This window comes from Uloborus diversus, chromosome 2, assembly GCF_026930045.1.
Source record: "Uloborus diversus isolate 005 chromosome 2, Udiv.v.3.1, whole genome shotgun sequence".
Taxonomy (NCBI): Eukaryota; Metazoa; Arthropoda; class Arachnida; order Araneae; family Uloboridae; genus Uloborus; species Uloborus diversus.
Window position 1 is genome coordinate 61,737,039 of NC_072732.1, and position 23,486 is coordinate 61,760,524.

At 31.5% G+C, this 23,486-nt stretch overlaps 1 protein-coding gene across 1 annotated transcript in view; it reads right to left on the reverse strand.

The window, feature by feature from the left end:
* Positions 1-23,486, reverse strand: part of LOC129235186 (E3 SUMO-protein ligase RanBP2-like) — a 115,297-nt gene that overhangs the window by 68,742 nt on the left and 23,069 nt on the right. Inside the window, exons 11-17 of the mRNA XM_054868881.1 lie at positions 22,254-22,425; positions 21,247-21,326; positions 16,624-16,768; positions 14,114-14,211; positions 6,768-7,027; positions 2,949-3,087; positions 2,536-2,862 (exon numbers count right to left, since the gene is read on the reverse strand). Coding sequence (XP_054724856.1) covers positions 2,536-2,862; positions 2,949-3,087; positions 6,768-7,027; positions 14,114-14,211; positions 16,624-16,768; positions 21,247-21,326; positions 22,254-22,425 — 1,221 coding nt within the window. The remainder of the gene's footprint in view (positions 1-2,535; positions 2,863-2,948; positions 3,088-6,767; positions 7,028-14,113; positions 14,212-16,623; positions 16,769-21,246; positions 21,327-22,253; positions 22,426-23,486) is intronic.

Below are 23,486 nucleotides of genomic sequence, written 5' to 3' on the forward strand. Positions count from 1 at the left end.
GAGTAAAGTTCCCAGTCAAATATTTTCTGCTTCTTTTTTGCTGTATTGCATATTAATACACGTGTATACTCCATTTTATGCCTTTGCAAGGCTACCTCACAACGGTTTCTTCACTTTTGTGTGATTGCTCCATTGCTCCCCTAATTGTTTTGAGCAGTGTACATAAAAAAGGAAAGAAAATTACCCACTAATAATAGTTATTATCATTACTTGATGCTTATTTTATTAAATGTATGCTTTTCAGAATCCAATTTCTGAATATTTGGCTCCAAATTTGTGACCTTGTCACTAATCATGCTTTTCAAATTGTAGCATTGAACAAAAACACGGGGAACATGGATCAGCTTCATGGGCCCGGTTGGGCTAAGGGCTGTAGGTTGGCAGGGGTCTGTCCAGGATTTTTCACAGCGTCTGTTTTTTGTGAAAAATAAAATAATTTTGTGAAAAGTGAATTAATTTTGTGAAAAATCAAATAATTTTGCACAAAAAAAAATTAAATTGTTAAGTTAAAATTTTAGAATTTAGAGCGGGCACAAACTGCATCATTTAAACTTAAAAATAGAGTGTTTTCCTCTTCTATGTTGAGAATATCATTCTGGGGTGTTGGCGGGGGGGGGGGGGGGGGGCGGCACTGCTCCCTCAAGTAGCAATATTTTTCTACCATTCTACATTATGTTAAATTATACTAGAAATATTTCTGTGCAGCATTTAAAATAAATGTAACAAAAAAAATAATTAATAAAAAAAATTTAGACGAGGGGGGGGGGGGGGTTCAGCATTTAACTTTTTAAACCAAGACACTCTTAAAAAAGCACAGAATTTTGTTAAAACTTATAAATTTCGTGAATTTAACAAAAATAAAAAGAGATTTAATTTGTTTACTTAACAAAACAGACTAAACATCAAAAATTCAAAAAACCAGAATCCCATAGCGGATGCAAAGAGATCGCAATTCTCTAAGTGAAGGCATCAAAGGTATAAAAACGGCTTGTAAAAGAAATATTTTTGATAAAATTATTTTTAAATTGCATTTTAGAGTCTTATGATAAACATATCATTAATATCTGTGGACACAGTTAAAGCAAAAATAAAATTAAACCATCGATTCAGCATTTTAATTTTTGATTCATAAAAGAAAATGGAATTTTGCTTTAAAAACTTGAAATGCGTGTTCTAACAAAAATAGAGACTTTTCATTTATTTGCATCCTAATAAACGAAGTTAGCTTGAAAAAAGAACAAAAAAAATTCTCATATCGGATGTTAAAAGATTGTATTTTTCAAAATGTAGGCATCTAAAGAAAGAAAAAACGGCAAGTAAAAGAGTTTATTTAAAGTTAATCATCCTTGTTAGCATCGAAAAATCAAACCCATATAATTTTCTCCTAAAATAACAGTTAAACATCGCACCGCACCATAAAAACAAAAACGCAAATATTGACAAGCTGGTAAGATGATGAGAATATTTTCTAATCAAGTCATTATAAAGGTTTAACGCCAGACGCTAAATGGCGATAATTTTGAAGTTGGTAACCCTATCTGAATTGATCATATTTTTTCCCCACCCTTACTATCCCTTTGCAGTTCTAAGTTCATTTTGCTGATATATATTATTATTGTTCATTAAATCATCAGCAGCAGAGAGAAAAGTGCTTACCAAAGCCTTTTCAGAAAAGTTTACAGCAACACCACTGCTAATTAGCTGTGATAAATTAAACAAAATTATTTAAAACTAAACTTATTTTCAGTTGTTAATTTCTTTCCAAGAAACATATTTGTTTCTACATTACAAGCATTATATTTATTTGGCAGTAGCAATTTATCGCCTGCAGGAGCATCACAAGAGTGCCATTTTTTTTTCTTTGCAAAATTAGCAGATTTTGTATAAGTTGATCCCTCTAATTTGACTTAAAAAAAGGTTTCAAAAATTTCCGGTTTAATATGCGTTATTTTGATTTCAGATTTGCTCTTTGAATAAACAATTTGTGAAAGATTTGTTCTGGTTTATCAGACTTTTGTGAAGGGTCCGTTTTGGTCGATCGGGATTTTGTGAAAGGTCCGTTTTGTTTGATCGGGATTTTGTGAAAGGTCCGTTTTGGTTGATCGGATTTTTGTGAAGGGTTCGTTAACGGACACAAATATCCTCTGGCCAGACCCCTGGTTGGGCAACATTATTCTAATATATATATATATGCATATTTCTCTACGAACATTGGGCAAAGTTCAGTTTTAGCAGCTTTTCAAAGGTTCTAATGCTGAGGGGAAAAGTATGACAATTTTTTTGATTTTCACATTTTATTTATTTACAATTGGAATTAAAAACACATTTTAAATTTCAAATGGGATTATGTTTGTTAGCTTTCTCAAGGGATGACTGAACTTTGAAAAATTTCATTCTAATCTGAAAAGGCATTATTGATAAACATTCCTAGATAGATCGACACAAAAATAGATATGAACACATTATTGAGCATCTTTATACAGAAAGAGATAAACAATAATTTTAAACAATAAAATAATTTAATATAATCATTACCAATGCAAGATAAAATGATCCATAAGGACTTGACAGTTTTGAGAGAATTTTAGCAGCTTCATCCAACTTATCAGTATCCATGAAGCGAACAGCTAAAAATAGTAGACCTTCTTCTTGGAAAGCTTTTATCTCATGATTTGATAGCAACATTTTTTCGGATCCAATGACGAACATTGGATCTTTGGAAACTCTAGGATTTTGTCCAGTTGCTAATTTGTCCAAAATACCTAAGGCAATGTTCCAGTAGTGAACAGCTCGTACATGTAAAGCATCAACTTTTTCAGGAACAATGTTTGATTTCAACTTTGAACCTACTTTATCCAAAGTCTGAAAAATATCAATAAAACACATATCAATACAAATCGCTTTTTTTTTTGTTCACTGAAAATCAGCACGCATGTTTTCAAGCATACCTTTGTTAACATATCCGCTTTCTTGGAAAATACTTGGGCTAGATGAATAACAAGCCGAACATCCATTCCATGATTTCCAATGCCTCTAATAACTTCTAATCCCTGCTGTAGTTTCAGTCTATGTTCACCTAATTTTTCTCTATAAAATACAAAACTACTGATTGAAAGAAATGGATGTGAAACAAGGTGATAGTTTAAAAGGAAAATGAAAAACAATTTAAAAAAAAAAAACGTTTTTGCATACATGTATTGAACTCATTATAAATGTAATACATGTATTATTCCCACTCTAAATATGGAAAAAACAGCGTTTGTTTTTATACATTTAAAATACGATTTTGCAATAAGTTTTACTAATTTAAAAAAAAAAAGAAATCTCAAAAGCAGTCCAGTATTAAACAATTTTTTCCAAAGATCAAATAGCCTAAATTGTTTTTAAAATACATTCTTAGTTGATTTTGCAAATAGCAATATCAAGGCCAGTAACATATAAAAAGTCTCCCTTGCATGATACACTTTATGATTGAAAAAATTTAATCTATATACATAGATGGCTACTTCTGTATGTATGTACGGGGTAAGCTTCAAAACTACTGGACCGATTTTAACTATTTTTTTACCTTAGATAACAACATTATCAGGAAGAAGCATAGGCTATCATTTATTTTTAAAAAACTTAGTTTAAAAAAGTTATGATGGAAAACAGTAAATTTCATGTAATTTCGCCATTAAATGATTAAATATATAGCCCATTGCAACAAAAATTTGTTGCCCTACAACAGCAATATTAATAGTAATCAAAATGAAAATTTTAAATCAAGGCTTCTCTGGAACAAGCATGAAATTTATTCACTATCATTGCTTTCTTAGGATTTAAACCTCATCTATGCCAATAATCGATAACAGGGCTAAGTAAAAAGACAATAGATTTTGGCAACACTCTTTAATAAAAACAGCGATTTTTTCTTGTGCAAATGCTACTTTTTGCACACTTTGGGAAACACATGAGAGAGGTTTTTTATCTTTGTTTTTGTTAGGGAATGGACAGTTAGTTTAAAATAAATAAAGATGGAATAGAAAATTTTGAGAGATATCATATAAATAGATAGAATTCGCAGCAGGCGGCATTCATACCGTACAAAAGTAAATGGCACAAAACAGAACTGGAGATAGATAAAGAAAATATTTTATTCATATTCATATTGATAAAGACAGATATAGATTGATTAATACTGCAGCCAACTTTATTTAAACAGCCACGAAAGGTGGAAATCCTGGCATAAAAAGGTGAATGACAAGTAAGCCAAACAGTCGCCGTAGGCCGCTGCTTGTATAGAAAGAGTAATGGCGTAAAAAGGTGAACCAGGTGGTCGGCTAGTTTAATACATACATGCATGCATACATTTGTATGAATATATGGCTATCTTTTTATTTAAATAAAACACTAAGATATAAATACACTGAAAAATGATTGAAAGATCATTTGAAACTGGGTATATATCCAGTGATAAAAACAGCCCGAAGTCAAAAAAGAGGAAAAATTGCAAGACTTAAAATTTGAATATATATACATCTTTTACGTTACGCGAAATTATATGAACAGATTTTTTTTTTTTACTAGTAGAAATACTAACAAATGAATAAATTATAACAAGATTGCATTTATTTCAGATTTTAACAGATATATCAATTGCATTCACCACTTTCAATTCCCCATAGCCCACAAATCAGGTGAAATTAAAACTTTATAATGTGACATATAATGCTATAAAACTTCCATGTAATTAAACGCTTAAAAATATAAGCTGAATCATTGGACACTATAATTACAAAATGACAGTATCAGTGTAGCTAACCTTGGAGAAACAATTTGAGGATCATTTTGAAATTTTGTGGAGCAGCTGTGTATATTCCATAAAAATTATTAAAAAACTAAACCCAATCTAAAAACTTTTTTGAGCTTTGATGGTCAGTTTAAGCACTAGCATAAAAATAATTATTTTTAAATTGATAAAGTTTTAAACACTATTTCATGATTTGAGTATACAGTCGACGCTCGATATAACGACCATCTCCGTCCCAGAGAAAAAGGTCTTTATAACGAGTGGTCGTTATAAGAGGTATAAATTTAAAAAATGTACACCGTCATCATGCATGCCCAAGTAAATGCCCAAATTTTTTTTATCATAGGAATTTTTAGAAAAGTTGTGTGCAAAATATTATGACAGAATATTAAACAAGTTTTAAAGTAGAAAATATAGGGAGGAAAATGTTACACACTTTCAAATCTGCTACTACTACTACTACCACAACAATTTCTGAAGATAAAACCAGAAGCAGAGGTCTGCCTTTTTAGCAGACGTGATTTTTGCAAAACATTATTTTCTGTTTCAGATATAGGTGATAAATTGTGTTTCTCTTGCTTTCCAAAGAAACATTTAAAAGTCCCTCGAGAACCCCAAATCTTTAAAACCACTAGATTCAAACACCAAACTACCAATACATCTGTCAACTCCCTTTTCTTAGGAATCTGGAAATTTCTCGATTTTTCCTCCCATTATTTTTTCTGTGCTAGCTGTGGTGAATGGTAATTCCCACCCCCTCTTAAAGTTGGATTTGACATTGAAAACTTCAGGCAGATGTTCGTAAACAATAATCAATGTCATTTTAAGCTACAAATTTGTTTTATTGGAAAGAACACAAAAAATAGTGTCCGCTGATTCGGTCGCTGTATTGGATTAGACGATACAGAACAGTCGTTATAACGAAAGCAAATTAACATAGAGTTTATAGGAACAAAGTTGGGACTTTTACCACTGGTCGTTATAATGGGACGGTCTTTATAATGTGTGGTCGTTATAATGAGCGTCGACTGTATAAGCATCTTTAATTTCCTATATTTACCATGTCTGTCATAATAAAATAGCACCGTATAATTAAAATAAATTTGAATTTATTAAGATCTTCAAGAGCTATATTTTTGGTAAGCCTGATAAACATTTGAAGAATGATGTTGGCTTAAATTACTGGTATGGAATAGGATAAACATTTTTGAATGGCCCTGGCAGTCTTCATAAAAAAAAATAAATAAATACAGTGTAAGAAGGATTGAAAATATTAGTCTGCAAAAAGGTATTAATATCTAAGCAGTAGAATGGTATAGCAAATAAAAATGAGAGTGTCACAAAAGCGGATGCAATCGGATTTCAAAAGCTATATCTCACGATTGCACCCACCCACCCACCGTCACTCTCCAGCATTTCCCCCTCCACTCCTATTTTACCCTCTTCACCAACAGCAAAAAGTTCCTTACTTCTTTCTGCTCAAGAAAGAACGTGTGCCTCAGCAAGAATTCTGATGAGAAGGTTGGGGCAGAAGGGAGGTGAGGGGGTATTTGCGTGATCCATGGCTAGAAAATGGCTGTGAAATGGGCAAGGCAAAACAATGAGTGTACAAGTCTTCAGCAAAAAATAAAATACATACAAGAAGGTATGAAAATAATAATCTACAAAAAGTTATAAAGGTTTAAGTAATAGGATGGCATAGAAGACAAAAATGAGCGAGTGTTATGGAAGCGGATGCAATCGGATTTCGAAATGCATAAGCGCTGATGCTTTCTACGTCATTCTCGAGCCTTTTTCCATCCCCACGCACGAAACCAAGTTTAACGTGATCGCGATTGATCGCTTGAAAATGGGGATGTGAAAAAATACAAAAAAGCAGCAAATTGCGAATCCCCGAAAAATTTTCATCCCTGATATATCACATAATAGGAATTAGTATTAAAAAATAAATAAATAATCACTGCTATTGACTTACTTAATTAAACAAGCATTTAATCCATAAGCTGATTTCCACCATGCCATTTGCTGTTTTGAACACAAGGAGTCTGCAATATCTGGAGGATACAAAAATTGCAGTTCTTGAGTGCGAGAACTAAGCAAGCCTTTCTTTTCTGCAAGTAAATAGCGTGCTTGCAAAATAGAAGCACAAAGGAAAGCCTCCAGATCCAAGACACACAGTGACTCACAGCTTCCTTTAGACAAATTTTTATTCCCATATTGCAGATTTTTGAAAACCTAAAAGGCATCACAACGTTACAATTAACAAGCTTTTATCAACTTAAACAAAATTTTTCATTATTTCATAATCAAAATTTTACACTACTCAATAATGAATATTATTATGTATTGAAAAGAAAGAATATTTTACCACATATGGTGCAGCTGTTATAAATTTAAAACATACTATGTTCACTAGGGTAATCAAAAATCATAGGATCTGATGGGGTAAAGTTGTCATAAAATTGTAGGTTTTCAACTTAGGTGGATAATAAATACAATAAATTATTTAAACACTTCAACTTTTTTTGTTGTTATTTTACATTGCATTATTGAAGAACACTGCATATTGAATTTTAGGGGAAAAAATATTGATTTAAGAAGTAGCATAACATTTTCTTTTCCCTGTGTATTTATGACCATTTTGGTCATAGCATGGGGTAAAATGGTCATAGTTAAAAATAGATGCAAAATCATTATAAATAACCTTAATATTTGTATCATTCGATTCTTTTTATGGTTAGAAGTATATGCACAAGTATATGTTTCCATACACGAGTAAATACGTGATGTGTAAACATGAGTAAACACGCTCATATATGAGTAGCATAGGCCTACTCAAGTATATACGTGTATACAAGAGTATATTAGCATGTATTCTTGATTACCTACAGAAGTGTACACGTATCTGCGCGAGTATATACGTGTCACGTGTATATCTGAGTATTTATGCATATAATCTACTGTTGAACCTCAACTAGTTTAAATCCCTTTTTACTGAATTCCAGCTTAATCAAGACATTTCTTTGAATTTTATGTTGCTTATTTTTCTATTTCTGTGTACAGAGTAATATTAAACTTTTTTGTAAGATAATGAAAATACTGTACATCCTATTCTGTTTTCTGTCTGACCATTAGTAAAACCTGTTAATTTCTAAAAAATACCTTGTTTATTTGAGATTTGTAACGTGTTGGTTTGCAGAAAATAACTCACATGAAAACCTTTTAGCTAGAGTAGTTTCCTCTGTACAATCTACACATAGAGAAAATCAGATGTAACAGGACTTAGCCAAGATAATTTGAGTTATTTATTGACCAGTTAAAGAAAATAGTTGAATATATTTATTTAAAATCTTTGAAGTATTTTTTTAACGCCATTAAGATTTAAGAAATACTATTAAAGTTCAAAATTAATTTTTTAAGTCCATTGTCTGTGGCAAAGAACAAATAAAAAATAAGTTTGTAAGTTCTGAAAGTATTTAAATTAATTATTTTTTTTAACTTCTCAGAAAATTTAAAAAGACCCAAAAGTGAGCTAAATAATGGGATTTTTTAAATGAGTTTTTTAAAAAAAAACCGTTGGGTCCAATCCGGCCAACCCTGACTATTACAAATTACTCTTAAAAGACTATTAGGTAGAATCCATGTCAATTCAACAAGGAGTGTAACATGATGGTCACAGATTTTTTTGAATTTAACATATGTTAAAATTCATAAAAAATTAAGAAATACTTTTTTTTTTTTTGTTTTGTTTTGCACAAAAAAATTCCTGGACCAGATGCAGGTTGACAAAAATGGCGGTCCAGTCATGATTTCATACTTGAGATTTTTGTCAAAATCTTTAAAGTAAATTATCTCAGGAACGGTAGAACATATTTTGTTGCAGTTTGTTTTACAGTAGGCGCCGCTTAATGTGATCACGGTTAATGTTATCATTCGCTTAATGTTATCAGAATCACGAAGTCCCGGAACACTTGGATGTTAACACATGTTAAAAAAGTTGGATACTGTAATCAGCGTCTTCGTCTAGTGTTATCACTTTTTCATAAACTTTCAATTTTTTCCCCGTTTTTGTTCCTCAATTAACATAAATACATAGGCAAACCTTGACAAGACTAGCTTTCTGTGTAGCATTTTGTGGTTTTCAATAGCAGTTCAAAATTTTTCTAGGAATGAAGCTACAGAAAGTTCGTCCTCAGTGACCAGACTCCCAAGAAAACTTTCTTTTGCACCTAAAAAATTCAGTCACTGGACATCTTGCAGGCATTGATGTAGGACCTCCATTAGGGTGCATCATACGCCCCATCAATTTTTTTTTCGTTTACAAGTGCTTTGTCCCTAAGCTACTTTTATTCTACATACAAAATTAATAATTTGTGTGAAATTTTTCCCACTTTGAACAATATCTATGTGTGCCACCTAACAATTGAAAGTTATGAAAACTCAGAAAAATAATACATTAAGCAATTTTTTGCATTTATTTAATTATTGAGAGAATTATTTGATTTATTGAAGCCAATTTATTGTATATTTCATAATATTACTTTGAATTCTGAATCTAACTTCAAAATTAAAAATAAAAACCAGGAATCAATGTCAACAAAATCAGACAGTGTTGGTGAAAAATGAATTTCTGTTGGAAACTGGTTTTCCAAATCCCATACCAAATCTGTGTTTTGGATTAAAAAGATTAGCTGGTCTAATGGCTAATATACTTTCAGCAAGAGCACGTCGGTCTGCTTCAGGCACTTTATCACTCCATAGTGCTAGAGGTACAATTTCTTCTGTCAGATACCAAAGGTGATTTTTAAAAGCATTAATTGCACTTCCAGAAATTTCTGAATTAATAATACTATATTTTATAAGTAAATGAAAGAATTGCGAGTCATTCCATGGTGCATCGAAAACAGAAGTGCACATCATCCACCATGAACTATATACCAAAGTGACAAAATTAACAAAATTTCTAAATTTTAAAACTTGTTGATACGTAGCTATTGTTCCAGTTGGTCGTTCTTGGATTTGATGTTGAAATAAGCAAAAATTTTGATGGAATGAATTAATTTTGCCATCTGCTTTATATAAAGCTGCTGGACATTTAAAGTCTGCTGCAGTTATCTCATTTGGATCGTATACCTAGAACAAAAAACAAAGTTGAACAAATTCTAAGTAGTCACCTCTGCAAAACACAACATTTGAATTTAGCTAATTTGATAACATTGTTTTTGCACTCGTCAATTAATCTTCTTGCGAACTCACTGAATGAACTGTCATCAAATTTGGATAATTTTATATAGGTATAGTAGCATCACTCTCTTCCACAATGTGCAGTAATGTATAATGTTTGCGAAATCTTTTAAACGAATATGTCTGGTGACTTCGATGCTTCAATTTTTAAATCGTCAAACACATGTAACAATATAATTTCTCCAATGTGGTGACGGATAGCTGACCACAGGAGAGCTTTACCCAAACGCTCTTGAATAGCTACACATGCTGCAATTATATGTCCTGTATTAGAAACAGTTGTGACAAACGACATATTAGCTGTTGAGTCAGAACAGTTCCATGAATTTAGCAAATTAGTTGTTAAATTAGCAATGAAAACTCCTTTTTTTTTGTCTGTTCCTATTGGATATACTGGTACACCAAAAAGCTTAACTTCATATAAATTACCCACTATAACTGCAAGCCTTTTTTCTGCAATATTTTGATTTGTTAAAGTTGGTAAGAGTTAAGAATCCCAGTACAAAGTTGCAAAATCAAAACCATTCCATTGCTCCTTACAAGCTTTGACAATGTCTCAGACACTTGATTGTCTTGCTCTGTCTGTTGTTGCATATGATGCTGAAATTTTGAATGATTCACCACCAGCTTCTGCTATTAAAATTTTAGTGTATGAAGCTTGCTGTGCTGGTGCCATTTTAAACGTGTTGCTAATGATATAACATCAGGTCGTTTTATAATATCATGTGGAATAAAAGCATATGAACCAGTTCGTGTTGTATGATGATGATTTCTGATATTATGAGCATTATAAATCTGTCTCATCACTTGTATCACTATTTTTATCTCTTTCAATTTCATCAATAATAGCTGAATTGAAACTTGTATTGAAGTTCCTTGTTTCCTTGGCTATTTTTTCACAAAATGCTGCTTTTGATATTTCACGCATTTCCTGACACTTAATGTTTTGGTGTAATATTTTATCGTATGAGCCAAAGGTTGCTAGATGATCACTTTTCATAGATTGAAGAAGAGCTAAATCTTCTGGATTTTTTATAAGGCATTCTACATTTTTAGGCCATAATGAAAATGTTTTAGCTGATTCTTCTTCCATTTTCTTTACTTCATTAATGGAATTTGTTGAATTACTTCTTTGAAGAGGAATTGTTTTTCATTTTGTTGTCTTCATGAAGTTTTAGTATTTTCTCACAGGATTTACATTTAGTAAACATTGGAATGCTTGCTTTTGCATAGAAATCAGATTTTTTGACAAGACAAGTTTTGAAGACTCCCATTTGGTAAGATTCTGATCGGCACCTTTCTCAGATACATCAAGCAGCGAAGCACTTGCAAGTTAGAGGGTAAACATGAGCTCGTAAATTCCGAGTCCTCTTGAGTTGTTTCAAGTCCAAATACCATTGAAGATTGTCTGGTTTTGACTTTTACCTTTTGTACAGATGAACAAGGCTTTGTTTGGGGAGAAAATGTCACTGATTCAACAACAGCTGATTTATTCATGTTTATTGAAAGATTTCAAAATATGTTACTTTCAAAAATTCATGGATCTTATGAATTAAAACAGAATAGATCAACTTATTTAAGTGGTTTACAACACATATGCATAGAATAACAAGAAGAAAATGTAAAGAACTAGCATTAGCAGTTGAATGATAGAAGAAAATGGTAGAAAGTTGAAAACAAATAGTGAACCTAAACATACAGTTACAAAAGATGTTATAGAAAGTTATTGAAAAAATGATAACAGTTGAAGTTAACACCGGTACAATGTAAATAAAGTAATTTAAAAAATTATTTCCCAGTATTGCACTTTGAGTCACTTTTGATGTTATAATTGTTCATTTACCTTAAAAAAGAAACTTCTTGCTTGAGGTGGGATACCTAAATCAATTTTGATTTTCATAAAAATTCACAGGAATACTATCTAGTGGTATGAGAACATTTTTAAATTAGGGACAAAACAATTTTAGACTAGTTGGGCAAATGATGCACCCTAACCTCCATTGTTGTCATTACATTGTAAACTATTAAAGAATTGTGTCGAGATTGAAAACAAAGCAAAGTTAAATTAAAATTTATAAAACAAGCACAACCATGCTGGAAAAGATAGGAAAGCTGAATTTGCTTTGAAACTGGTTTACGAATGTCAGGGAAAATGGTCATATTTTACTTCACCTATTACTATGTGATTAAAAATTGCATAATTAGATTTAACTTTTTATAATTCAGATATTTCCATTCTGTTAATTTAATAATTTAAAACTGCATTCAGTTGAGTCATTGAGATTTTAATTTGAGGTTGCAAAAATAAATGCACCCTAATTGGAAAAAAATCATTATTTTGTGTCTCCTGGATTATTGTTGATTATTATCATTGAAAAAAGACACGGTCATTAAATTTTGGAAAGAGTGCATGAAAAAAGTATTATTTACGCATCTCTTTCTTGTTGAATAAGTTTAAAATATTTTTTCCATCCAAAAATCAAAAATTTCATGTTCTAAAGAAAAATGGAACTTCTGGGGAAAAATCCCCTCCCTCCAAAATTTTGATGGTGCAACTTGCACCATAATCCCCCCCCCCCCTGAGGACACCCCTGGTTCTATTGTTGACATCAGTATGAGTATATTCATCATCATAAACACTACTGTTATTATCAAGAATTGATATTATCATGTGATGCAGAAATATTTTGATATGTTTGTTTTTTAAACTACGAATTTAATTTTCTGATGTCTCTACAGTTTCTTCTTAACGTTTTACCATAACTATTTTTAACTATATATGATCTTGGAACAGATTTCAACTTATGTACTATTTGAGCTGGTTTCCAAGTCTTATTTGCATAATTTCCTATCGTCACATTATCTCCTGCTTTGAGATCTTGTAGCGAATGAGCATTTTTGTCGTAAAAAACATCTGCTTATTCTGTATGTGAACTAATTTTTCTCTTACATTATTGAAAAGTTCTACATTTAATAATTTACTGGTTGAGGGTAATTTAGTTTTGAGCCTTCGGTTGAACATCATTTGAGCAGAAGAGAGATCTATGCTTGCAATTGGGGGGAATTCGGTACCCCATTAAACCTCCATGAAAATCTTTGTTATCCTCCTTTGCTTTTCTGAATAAAGATTTGACTATTCCTACTCCTCTTTCTACCACACAATTACTAGGTGAATAATGTGGACTTATGAAGACGCATTCAAAATCTCATTCTTGGCAAATTGCTTGTATAAGTAGCTATTAAATGGAATGTTATCTGAGACTACTTTATTTGGAATACCGAATTTTGCGAAAATAGACTTCAGCTTGTCAATAACTTCATTTGCAGACTTATTATTAAGTTCATAAACTTCCAACCACTTTGAATAATAGTCAATCAAAACTAGGAAAGAATTATTTCCAAAACTCATCAAATCAGCACCAACCTTTTCAAATGGTCTGTAAGAATATCGTGAGGATGAAGTGGCTCTTTGCTATTAACTCTTTTAAATTTTTCACAAACCATGCATTGAGAAATTAAATTTTTAATCTCAGAATTCATTTTAGGCCAGTACATAATCTCTCTGGCTCTCTTTTGGAACATTTTCTTGAAAGCATATATGGGCTATGAGTTTAAAAAGCTAACGCGTGCTGAAATTCTAGAGGCACAATTTCAGAAATAAGGAAGATTAAAATTTTAAAAAAGAAAAAACTGCAACTACGCCACACTAACTTTCATTAAAATTTGTAGCAGGGAATAGTACCATTTGTGGAAATTCAAGTTCAGGAAGAATATCCATATGAATAACAAGTAAATATAAAACAGGACCCCCCCTCCCTTCCCCCCTATTCCCCCGCAGACAAATAAGTATAACGTTTTACAGTAGTATTAGGCCTGGCCAGTTTCCTTTCATCACATTGCAAGTAGAACCCTTTGATGACTCAGATATCACATCAACTAGATTGTCTGCTACTTATTTACACTAGCAAGAAGTGTCCTATGGCAATTACATATTAGCATGAATTTTCCGTAGTATTTTGTGTTTCTCTTAAATCATTGAAAACAATAAAACTGTATGATATAGATATGTTAAATTACCTCAGATAAACTATCCTCAATGTCATCTTTGTTGTCTCTTTTATTTAATTCTAGCCATACTAAATGATGTAGAGAAGAAGGACACAACTTGTAAACAGCTGAAATAAACAACATACAAATAAGACTTTTATTTATAAATCTGCAAAATTTTAACTAATCTGTGACAGGAGTCCCCACCCACAGCCCGAGGGCCAATTCCCACATGTGAGCAGATTTTTCTTGGTCCGCGGGAAGCTTAAAAACTGAAAACATTCTTTTCTTCTTTTTTAATTTCATAATATATTTCATTTCAAGCATTTAAAAATAATACAAACTTAAGAAATTCTCAAAAACCACTACTAAGCATGGTCGTAGCCAGAGCAGGTTAGGAAGGGACAACTGCCTCGCCCTAGAGGAGTCTTGAACTTCCACTTCCCTCCCTAAAGTCACCAAAGAAAGTTTAAAATTTCATTTTTGGGACTTGAATTTCAAAAAATGTCTGGAGGATAGTCACTTACCTGTTCTTTCCCTCTCATTTGACCAAAAATATACTTAAGTGATGTTTTGATGATCTTATTTTCAATCAATTTTCAGGGATAGATTCCTGGGACCCTGTCTACACATCTCAACATATATAGTTAAAAATCATGTTTCTGTAACTTCAGTATCTAACAACTTCTGAAGGCAGCTAGTGAAATCTGATCATTCTTTTAACACCATCAAGGACATCCTGAAATGTGTTTATAGGACTTCATTCCCAAAAAAGTTCTGAAGACAGCATATGAACCATCTTCATTTCCTTAACATCACAAATCCCTAAAGACAATCTAAAATTGAGTTTTTATAAAATGAAATTTATAAGAAGGAAAAGCTCTTTGACGCCATCAAAGAGAACCTAAAATTTACTGCATTTTTGAAAAACAGTTTGGAGGAGAGAATTGCATCACCTCTGACTTAATTTCATTAAAATTGAGACAAAATGCGAATTTCAAAAATTTTCCCAGAGGTGGTCATTGAAATTTGTCCTGCGACCATCTCTGATACCACCAAAAGTTGACTAAAACTGCATTTAAGATTTAAATTTGGAAAAATTTCCGGGAGGTATGACTCAATCCTTTTATCTTTGTCCTTCTTCGGATTCAAAGACAGCATTAAACGTTTAAGGACCAATAACTTTTGGTATCTATCTTTTCTTCAAAGCAATAAATTGCACATAAAGAATTTCAGATAGTTAAACTGGCAATACACTTTATGAATTAACTTATTTCTTTTTTATAAATTGACTTTTAGAAAAGGAAAATGAAAAGATTCAAATACTTTTGAATTGTTGGCCCGCCTTACCTCCAAAAATTTACAATGTGGCCCTTGAGCAAAAAAGGTAATAGACCTTTGATATATGACACATCCAACGAACTCCCCCCCCCCTTTCAAAAGTGAGCACCTGCTGTTCAGAAAAACTCAATTATTAAGCAAGGGGGCTGCTAAGAGAAGTGTTGAGATTAGATTGGTTACACTATAAGGGGCCATTCATTAATTATGTAAGGGTCCCGAGGAGGAGGGGATGGAAAAATCTTTACATATCCTTACTTCAGGTGGGTCGTCAACCCCATTCTTACGTAATATTTTCCAAGTCGATATTTTACATTAGAAATCGAGCGGTCAAGTGGTTTGCCAGGCATCCTATTTCGTTTGTGTCTGGAAGGTAAAAAATGTGTTAGGAGGAGCTTTTTTTTTTTTTTTGCTTGTTTTGCAAAGAATGAATAGTGTAAAATATACTAAAAGAATCACACTATGTATGGCATATTTTATTTTTAATTAGTATCGCATCATACATACGAAAAAATGTCGAAAAAACAATCTAGATTCTGACTTTTCAGTAAATGTATTTTACACAAAATGGTTTAATTTATAAATAGTGAATTTAATAACGATTCCAGTCATGTAAGATTCATTGTTTTATTATTTTGAAAAACGAAATGTAATATTACGTAAGAACAGGGGGAGGGATTGTAAAAATTTTACGGACCCTTAAATGGGGGAAGGGGGGATCAAAAATTGCCAAAATCATCCTAATTAATGAATGGTCCCTAAGATCAAAATTTAAATACTATTGGTATTTTTCAAAAAAAAAATTCCTCCCTTATTTGCTGAATTCTGCTCATGGAAATGATTGTGTATTTTACAAAAATAATATTCTCTTTTTAAATATAATGAAAATTCATTCTTACTTGTACTACACCCATGCATTATAACTTTAATTCGACCATTTATTATGACCTCCATGACACTTGCTCTAGCAGCCTTCACCAACAAATAATATAAAGCTTTTTTTCTCCCAATAACCCCACATGGAACTATTCATTTAAGTTCAAATATAAGTTAATTGCCCCAACACTTATCTGGTTACCATCTAGAACAATATCAATGTGTTTATAAATGAAGATCAGAATTGTTTACTTTTTTCCCTTCCCAAAATTCAATAAATATTTCACTGGTACTAAAAAATAAGTAACCACAAAAAAGAAACTTACACTTATCATATTCCTTTAATGCAGATTCAGAAGGAAATTCCAAGCTACATCGCTCAAATGTAGAGTCCAAAATAAAACAGGATGATAATACTTTCTCTTTCTGGACCACCGAGCTAAATATTCTGCTATATATCCTTTCTTTCACCTGAAAACAAAATATTAGGCATTTTTTAAAAAAAATCTTTCTCAAAACAGCTTTATATGAATGAAGAATGAACTAAATTTTGTTTTGCTTGAATCGAAAACATGCACATAATCAAAGGTTAATACAAGAGTCATTTACATACAGGTAAAAAAGAATTGGTGAAATGCCCTGTTGCAGAATTTTATTTTACTTTCTGCGACAAATTTTCTGGGCCTAGTTTCTTTATGCAAGAATGCTCCGTGAAGTAAAAAATGAATTAATGGACAAACTTAAGTGCAATTCATTTCAAAAGTGAAAAATTTATTTATTTATTAACAAATTTCGTACAACTTGTTTAAGTAAATTCATCTATACAAAAGCGAAAAGCATTAAAGCTCAGTATCCAGGCTTCCAAGAGATTTTCAGTTTTCGTTAGAGAAAAAAGGGACTTGAGCTAATCTTTATGGTTAAAAATATTAACACCATAGTAACAGCAATTGGTTAGTGGAGAAAAAAGATCAAATCTAACCAAAAGCAATGTAAATTATTATGCTGATTTATGTAATACTAATGTAAATTAATAATACTAATGTAATGTTATCTATTCAATATTCCAAGAAATAATATCTGAAGAAAAAACAATTTTTAATTAAAATATGCATTACAGTCCGGGGGAAAACCATTCCCCAAAGAAAAAAAACTAAAACAGTATGTGATTTGAAAAAATAAATAAGGATCGCCCCTCCTACTTCCATAAAGAAAACTAAATTAAAATATGCAGTGCACAATTATAACGAAGTATCCCCTCTCCCTCAAAAGGAAAAAGAAATTTAATTTAACTATGCATTACAGTAAAAAAAAAAAAAAAACAGGCATGTGATTTGGGAAGGGGGGGGGGGGAATGAATAAAAAAAGGTCACACCCGATAAAAAAAAACTCAATATATGCAATACACAATATTACAAACAAATTATCCCCCTTGCCCCAAAAAGAAAATAAACATAATTAAAATACACATTTTAGTTACAACAAATCAAAAATTTAACCACCGCCCAGAAAAAAAAAAGGATTTTATTAAAACACTCTATGCATGAAAAGCAAAAAAGAAATCCCTCCCTGCACCCTCCCTCATGAGAAAAAAATAATTTAAATCAAGTACTGGAGCAAACAAATGTTCCCTTTCCATAGAATGAAAAAATAATTTAATTAGAATATGCATTTAGGAAAAAATCTATAGCTCCTCCAATGATAAAATATTTTCATTCATATAAGCATCCCTATCTGAATAACGATTGGTCTGCCCAAGATACCACACAATTCATCAAGTATTCCATCTGTTGCTGCAACCTACGAAAAACGCAAAAAAAGCCATTTTTTAAGGGCTTAAATTAATTTTTCAACAGAGGTGAAAAAAACCTCTAAAATAAGTCGGCACAAGTTTTTCAAACAAAAATAAACACTAACATGTGCAAAGCGGATGCGAAACCACTGTTCTTTGATCAACACAAGGGTTGCGTTCACTGATCAACTGGTAGCTTACAGGTAGGTTGTTCACATGACAAATAATAACATGTGAGCTCCAATGCTGACGCATGTACTGACGTCATTAGCTGCCACGTGATCAACCATCGTACTCGCGTGAGCTCATCAAACAAAAGCTAGGCTGCTTCAAAACCGCTCCATGAGGGGAGAAATGCTGGTTAGAACCGGTTTTTAACCAAGCCATTGCTCTCGATCTCCGAAGTTGCAGACTACCACGGTCATCAATAATCACTCGATTTGGCGTTCGCCAAAGTTTTTTTTTTTTTTGTAAAGTAATGTCGTAATTATTTTATTTTTCGCAGAAAATCAGGCTTTTTCCTTAATTTGTAGTCCAAGTACATTTTTTACCACAAAACAGCTATTCTTAGGCATTGTTCTGCAGAATGGTTTTATTGCTGACTTCTTTTCCCCTTTCTCTCCCACCCACCCCCCACCCCTTAGTGTAAAATCTTTCTGCACTAACTCTCTCTCTCTCATTCTGCGAAAGTATTGGTGTGTCGGCAGCTTTCTGCCACGGGGGTGAAATGCTAAGTAAATCCCTTTTATGATTGGGTTGTTTCCAAAAATTTTATAAGCTTTTTTTTTCTGAAAAAGCACACTTAAAAACATAGGCTTCAATCATTGTTTTAATAATTTGACAAAAGTTTAATATTTTCTAACAGTTATTGTAATTGGTGCAAAGATTCATGTTTATTTCTTATGCTTCTGCACATGACATCACAAGTGATGAAATGCCATAGTGTTGAGCGAAATATTTAATTTGCTTTTTTGTTCTCATGTACTGACAACAAAGTTGACTGCAAAGCATAAACTTTTTTTTTTCTGTCACCAATTGAGTAGTGGGCCAAAATACACACTTGTGATGTCCTAAAGATCAAGACTTATTTCCAAAATTGGACATTTTAAAAAATTAAATAAGAAATAACTGTTGGAAAAAAGTTTTTTGGGGCTCCATGTTATTTTTAATTTTTTTTATTGCTTTATTTATTTAATTTCGGTTTTTTTTTTTTTTTTTTTTTGCTTTGCTTTTTCTATCAATTTTAATGACTAAAAGTAGTACTTTTGACTATAAAAAAACCCTCATTGTAAACTATTTTTTGCTCAATCAAGCATGCATATTGTAGCATGCACTTTCCTTCATAAGTGAAGATCAATATATTTAAGCCTATTTATGTTAGATACAATTTCAATATGCATATACAGTGGAATCTCGCTACAATGAACTTCAAGGGACAGTTAATTTTGTTTGTTGTATCAGGAATTTCACAGTATTGGAATTCAAGAAATGTAATGGAAATTAAATTGGGACTGAAAATTTGTTTCCGAGAAACAAAACAAGTGTTCAGTCCTGATTTGCTGAATTGGTATTCAGTAAATGAGATAATCACTGTATCTATCTGCATTAAACTTTGACTTAAGAACAACAAAACAGCATTCAACAAAAATATGTTAATTGTTGAATATCAAAAGAAGTTGCCAATTCGTTGACGAGAACAGCAAGAAAAATCCTTATTTTTTTTAATGATAAAAATATTAAATTTAAGAATGGCTAAATGAAACATATTCTAGAAAATTAACTGATACTTCCTATACTCACCCACTTTTGATAAACGATTTCGAGTTTGAGAAAGAAAGAAAAGTTGCTAAGAGTGGAAGTACGGGGGGGGGGGGGGGTTAGTTAGTTCCATTAATACAAATAGGGGAAAAAAACAGAAGGAAATAAAAGAGACCCTTTCAAACATAATTCAAGGATGACAGTACTTGTTGCATGATGAAAACTAATTCTTTAAAGGTGACGAGACATAGTTGATATTTAATTTTGGAAACAAAAAAAATTGAGCTTTTTAGGACTATGTTTACACAGTTAAAAAAGATGCATTTTAATTATTGATTTTTTTTTTTAAAGGCTCAGTGCCTGATTACTGAATAAGCCAGTTAGGATGAGGCCAAGGGCCCTCACTTTCTAGGGGCCTCCAAAATGCTAAAATTACTTAAGTCAATAATGTAATAAGGCTGAAATTACAAGGTGTGACCTCAAAAAACTGTTTAGCCTAGGGCCTCCTAATATCTTAATTCGGTCCTAACAAGGCTACTTTGCTCTGTTGATACTACTACACAATTATTTTTACAATTTTTGGAAAGGTAAATGATACAATCGAATCAACATTCAAGCATGAAATTTTTAAAATTATTGCACACACATGCTTTAGGCTCATAAGGAAAAAGAACCTGTCCCATTCTTCGCCTTTTTTTCAGTGCCAAAAAAATCTTTTTTTTTTTCAGTGCTAAAAAAATCTTCTGAAATTCTGAAACTCAAAACCATCAAGCTGAAAGTGAATAATGTTTTGGGGCATTGAAATGGGGAATTCCCTGTAACCATAAATGCACAGATCTAGGTGACGACAACTTCGCATTAGAAGCTCAAAAATATTTTTTGTTTCGAAAAGGGGATTTTTCATAATTCTAAAACACATTAATGCAATGGCTTCTTCAATGAGAAACTTGGTATCAACAGTTCAAAACTTTCTTTGCAATTGAAAACAACTTAGTTTACCAGTTAGATTATTGAGGCTGAAATGTATTCTGCCATGCTAAGCACAAAAGTCGTATCTGCACATTTTATCAAAATTGAGTTATTGTCACGAGGGGTTTTTCATAATATATTTTACCAATGTTTCAAGGTCAGTTGTGAATGTTTTTTTTACATTCTTGATTTTGATAAAGTGGAATTTGTATCAAATATATGAAGGGGCATAACTTTATAAAGCAGTTTCTTCTTTTAGGGCTCAGCTGCAGGCTGTAGATACAACTTTTGTGCTCAGTACAGCAGTATTGTTCTAACTATTTCAGAATTTTAACACAAAATTTTGTTTATAGAAGTTTCTTTTTATTCCATTAAAGTATTAAACAACTGCAAAAATTTCTTTTCAATCTTGTTCAAAATTTATACAACTTACCTGAGAAATGCAGACTTCCTTTTTATTTTTTTGTAGCCAGGAACTTTTATCTTCCTTGCACATGTTCATAATTACATGAGCTGCAAAAATTATTAATAAATAAATAGAAATATATTTTAAAAAACATAATATAGCTAACTTTTTTGGGGGGGGAGGGGGAGCATTATGTGAAAGTATTTTCCATGCAGCCCCAAATACAGAACGCTCAGAACAGGAACCTTCCTTGATTTTGGATCCTGACTCGAAAAACAGCCAAAATTATCATATTGTGCGAGATGTGGCATGTTTTCTAGCTTTTGTTGAAGTCTGTGTAAAAATACCTCCCCCCCCCCCTCCCCAATCTTAATAAGAATATTCTTCAGTAGACTAAAAAAAAATCAGGAGACAATTTGCTGTCGCATAAGATCTATGGATGCTGCTTCTCATTATACATTATGCAGTGTCAATTGGTACAATAAATTAATCATATTTATACTACAGTAGCATTGTATTATTTCTCAATATGGTTTATCTTGCATACTAATGAGAAAATAAAAAGGATTAACTTTAACTGAAAGCAGATGCTGAAAGATGGCTGCACAGTTACAGCTAAACCCAAATTTATACATGCCAAGTGGCATTGAAAGAATGCAAAAATAAGCTGATACTTGTTTTCAACAACTATTTTTAACATTTAAGCTGGAAAAGAATTTTTCTATTTTATTTACTTATTTCAACTCTAAAAGAAAAAGATTCATGTTTCAGGGTTCTGAAATTGGAAGTCCATACCGTAATATACCACAGTTTTTTTTTTTGTGTGTTTTTTTTTTTTTAAATCAAATAAAAACCTTTAACAAAATAATAACCCTACTCCTAACATGAAAACAAATACATTGAAAATTGACTGTTCCACATTGAATATACCTTCAAGACAATATTACTCAATGCATTAAAAAGTTTACAAGCTAATAAAAGATACTTTAAGAAATAAGAAAACAATATCATTATTAAGAACATAATTGTTATACCTATATTGCTAGTTCTTAAAGTAGCCTGTTGAAAAAATGTAGTGAATAACTTTTGGTTATCTTCCATTTGTGAGAACCATATTTCTTGTAATAAGTTTACAGGCTTGAATGTGTAGCACACAAGAGCTAAACCACCACTTAATCTAATAGCTTCTTTGCAGTTTCCTTGATCCTATGATTAGAAATAATTTTATTTTATTTTATAACTATATATGGCAACTAAAGGAAAGTCCATTAAAAAAAATATGTATCATTTCATAACAGAATTTTTTCAATACATTATACAGATAGGTTTTTTTTTTTTTTTTTTTTTGTAAAACAATAGAAATCAATATTTCACTTTAGAATTTAAGAAAAGAAAGATAGCTTCTCAAATGCTTATAATCAAAAAGAACTATACAACTGGCTTTTGGGTGGGGGGGGATGTTTATTTCTTTTTTTAAAAAAATCCTAAAATGCTACTTCAAAGCATCCCACTCACATCCACCTATAGCCCAGCACACTTTTGTGAGAAACCTTGGGCACCAAAGGATAAAACTAGTCAGAAAAACCATTTTTCTAACTTTCTAATGCAATTTTTATAAGTTCGAGATCACTTTTTTTTATAACCAAAATTAAAAGTAGCGTAATGTGGAACAAAGTGAAATAATTGAAATTTTTTTTTTTCAAAATGAAAAAACTGAAAATTTGTTTTGAAAATTACTGTATATAAAGAAAAAACAATTTATTTTTTGAAAACTTGATTTGAAACATTATTTTTAATTTTTGACAGTAAATTTCTTTCCAAAATTTACTGCTGATGTGCTTGTTTTATAAATGCTATTACATGCATTATAATTTATTTTAATACTCATTTGATTAATTAACACACGTTTAGTATCAGTTAAAGTTTGTTACATAAACTTCAACTGATCTTACTTTTTTTTTATTTTCACTTTAAAAATTTTATAATCAATTGTTTATATATAGCTACTTTTCAAGGGTGATTGTGAGTTCATCAAAAAATACCTGAAAGTTTCAAAGCAAGAACAAGGGGGGGGGGGGAATCTTTGGCCCCTACTACTTAAGTGCACCTTTGCCATAGTATTAAATAGTTCTGAGTCAAAATATTGTGTGTACATTTGATTAAATTTTTAATGGGTTACAAAGTTACTTTTGAGCTGGTGTTATACAAATTAGCTAGACATTTGTCCATTTTAAGGGATATAGGTGTCCATCTTAAGGCTCTCGCAG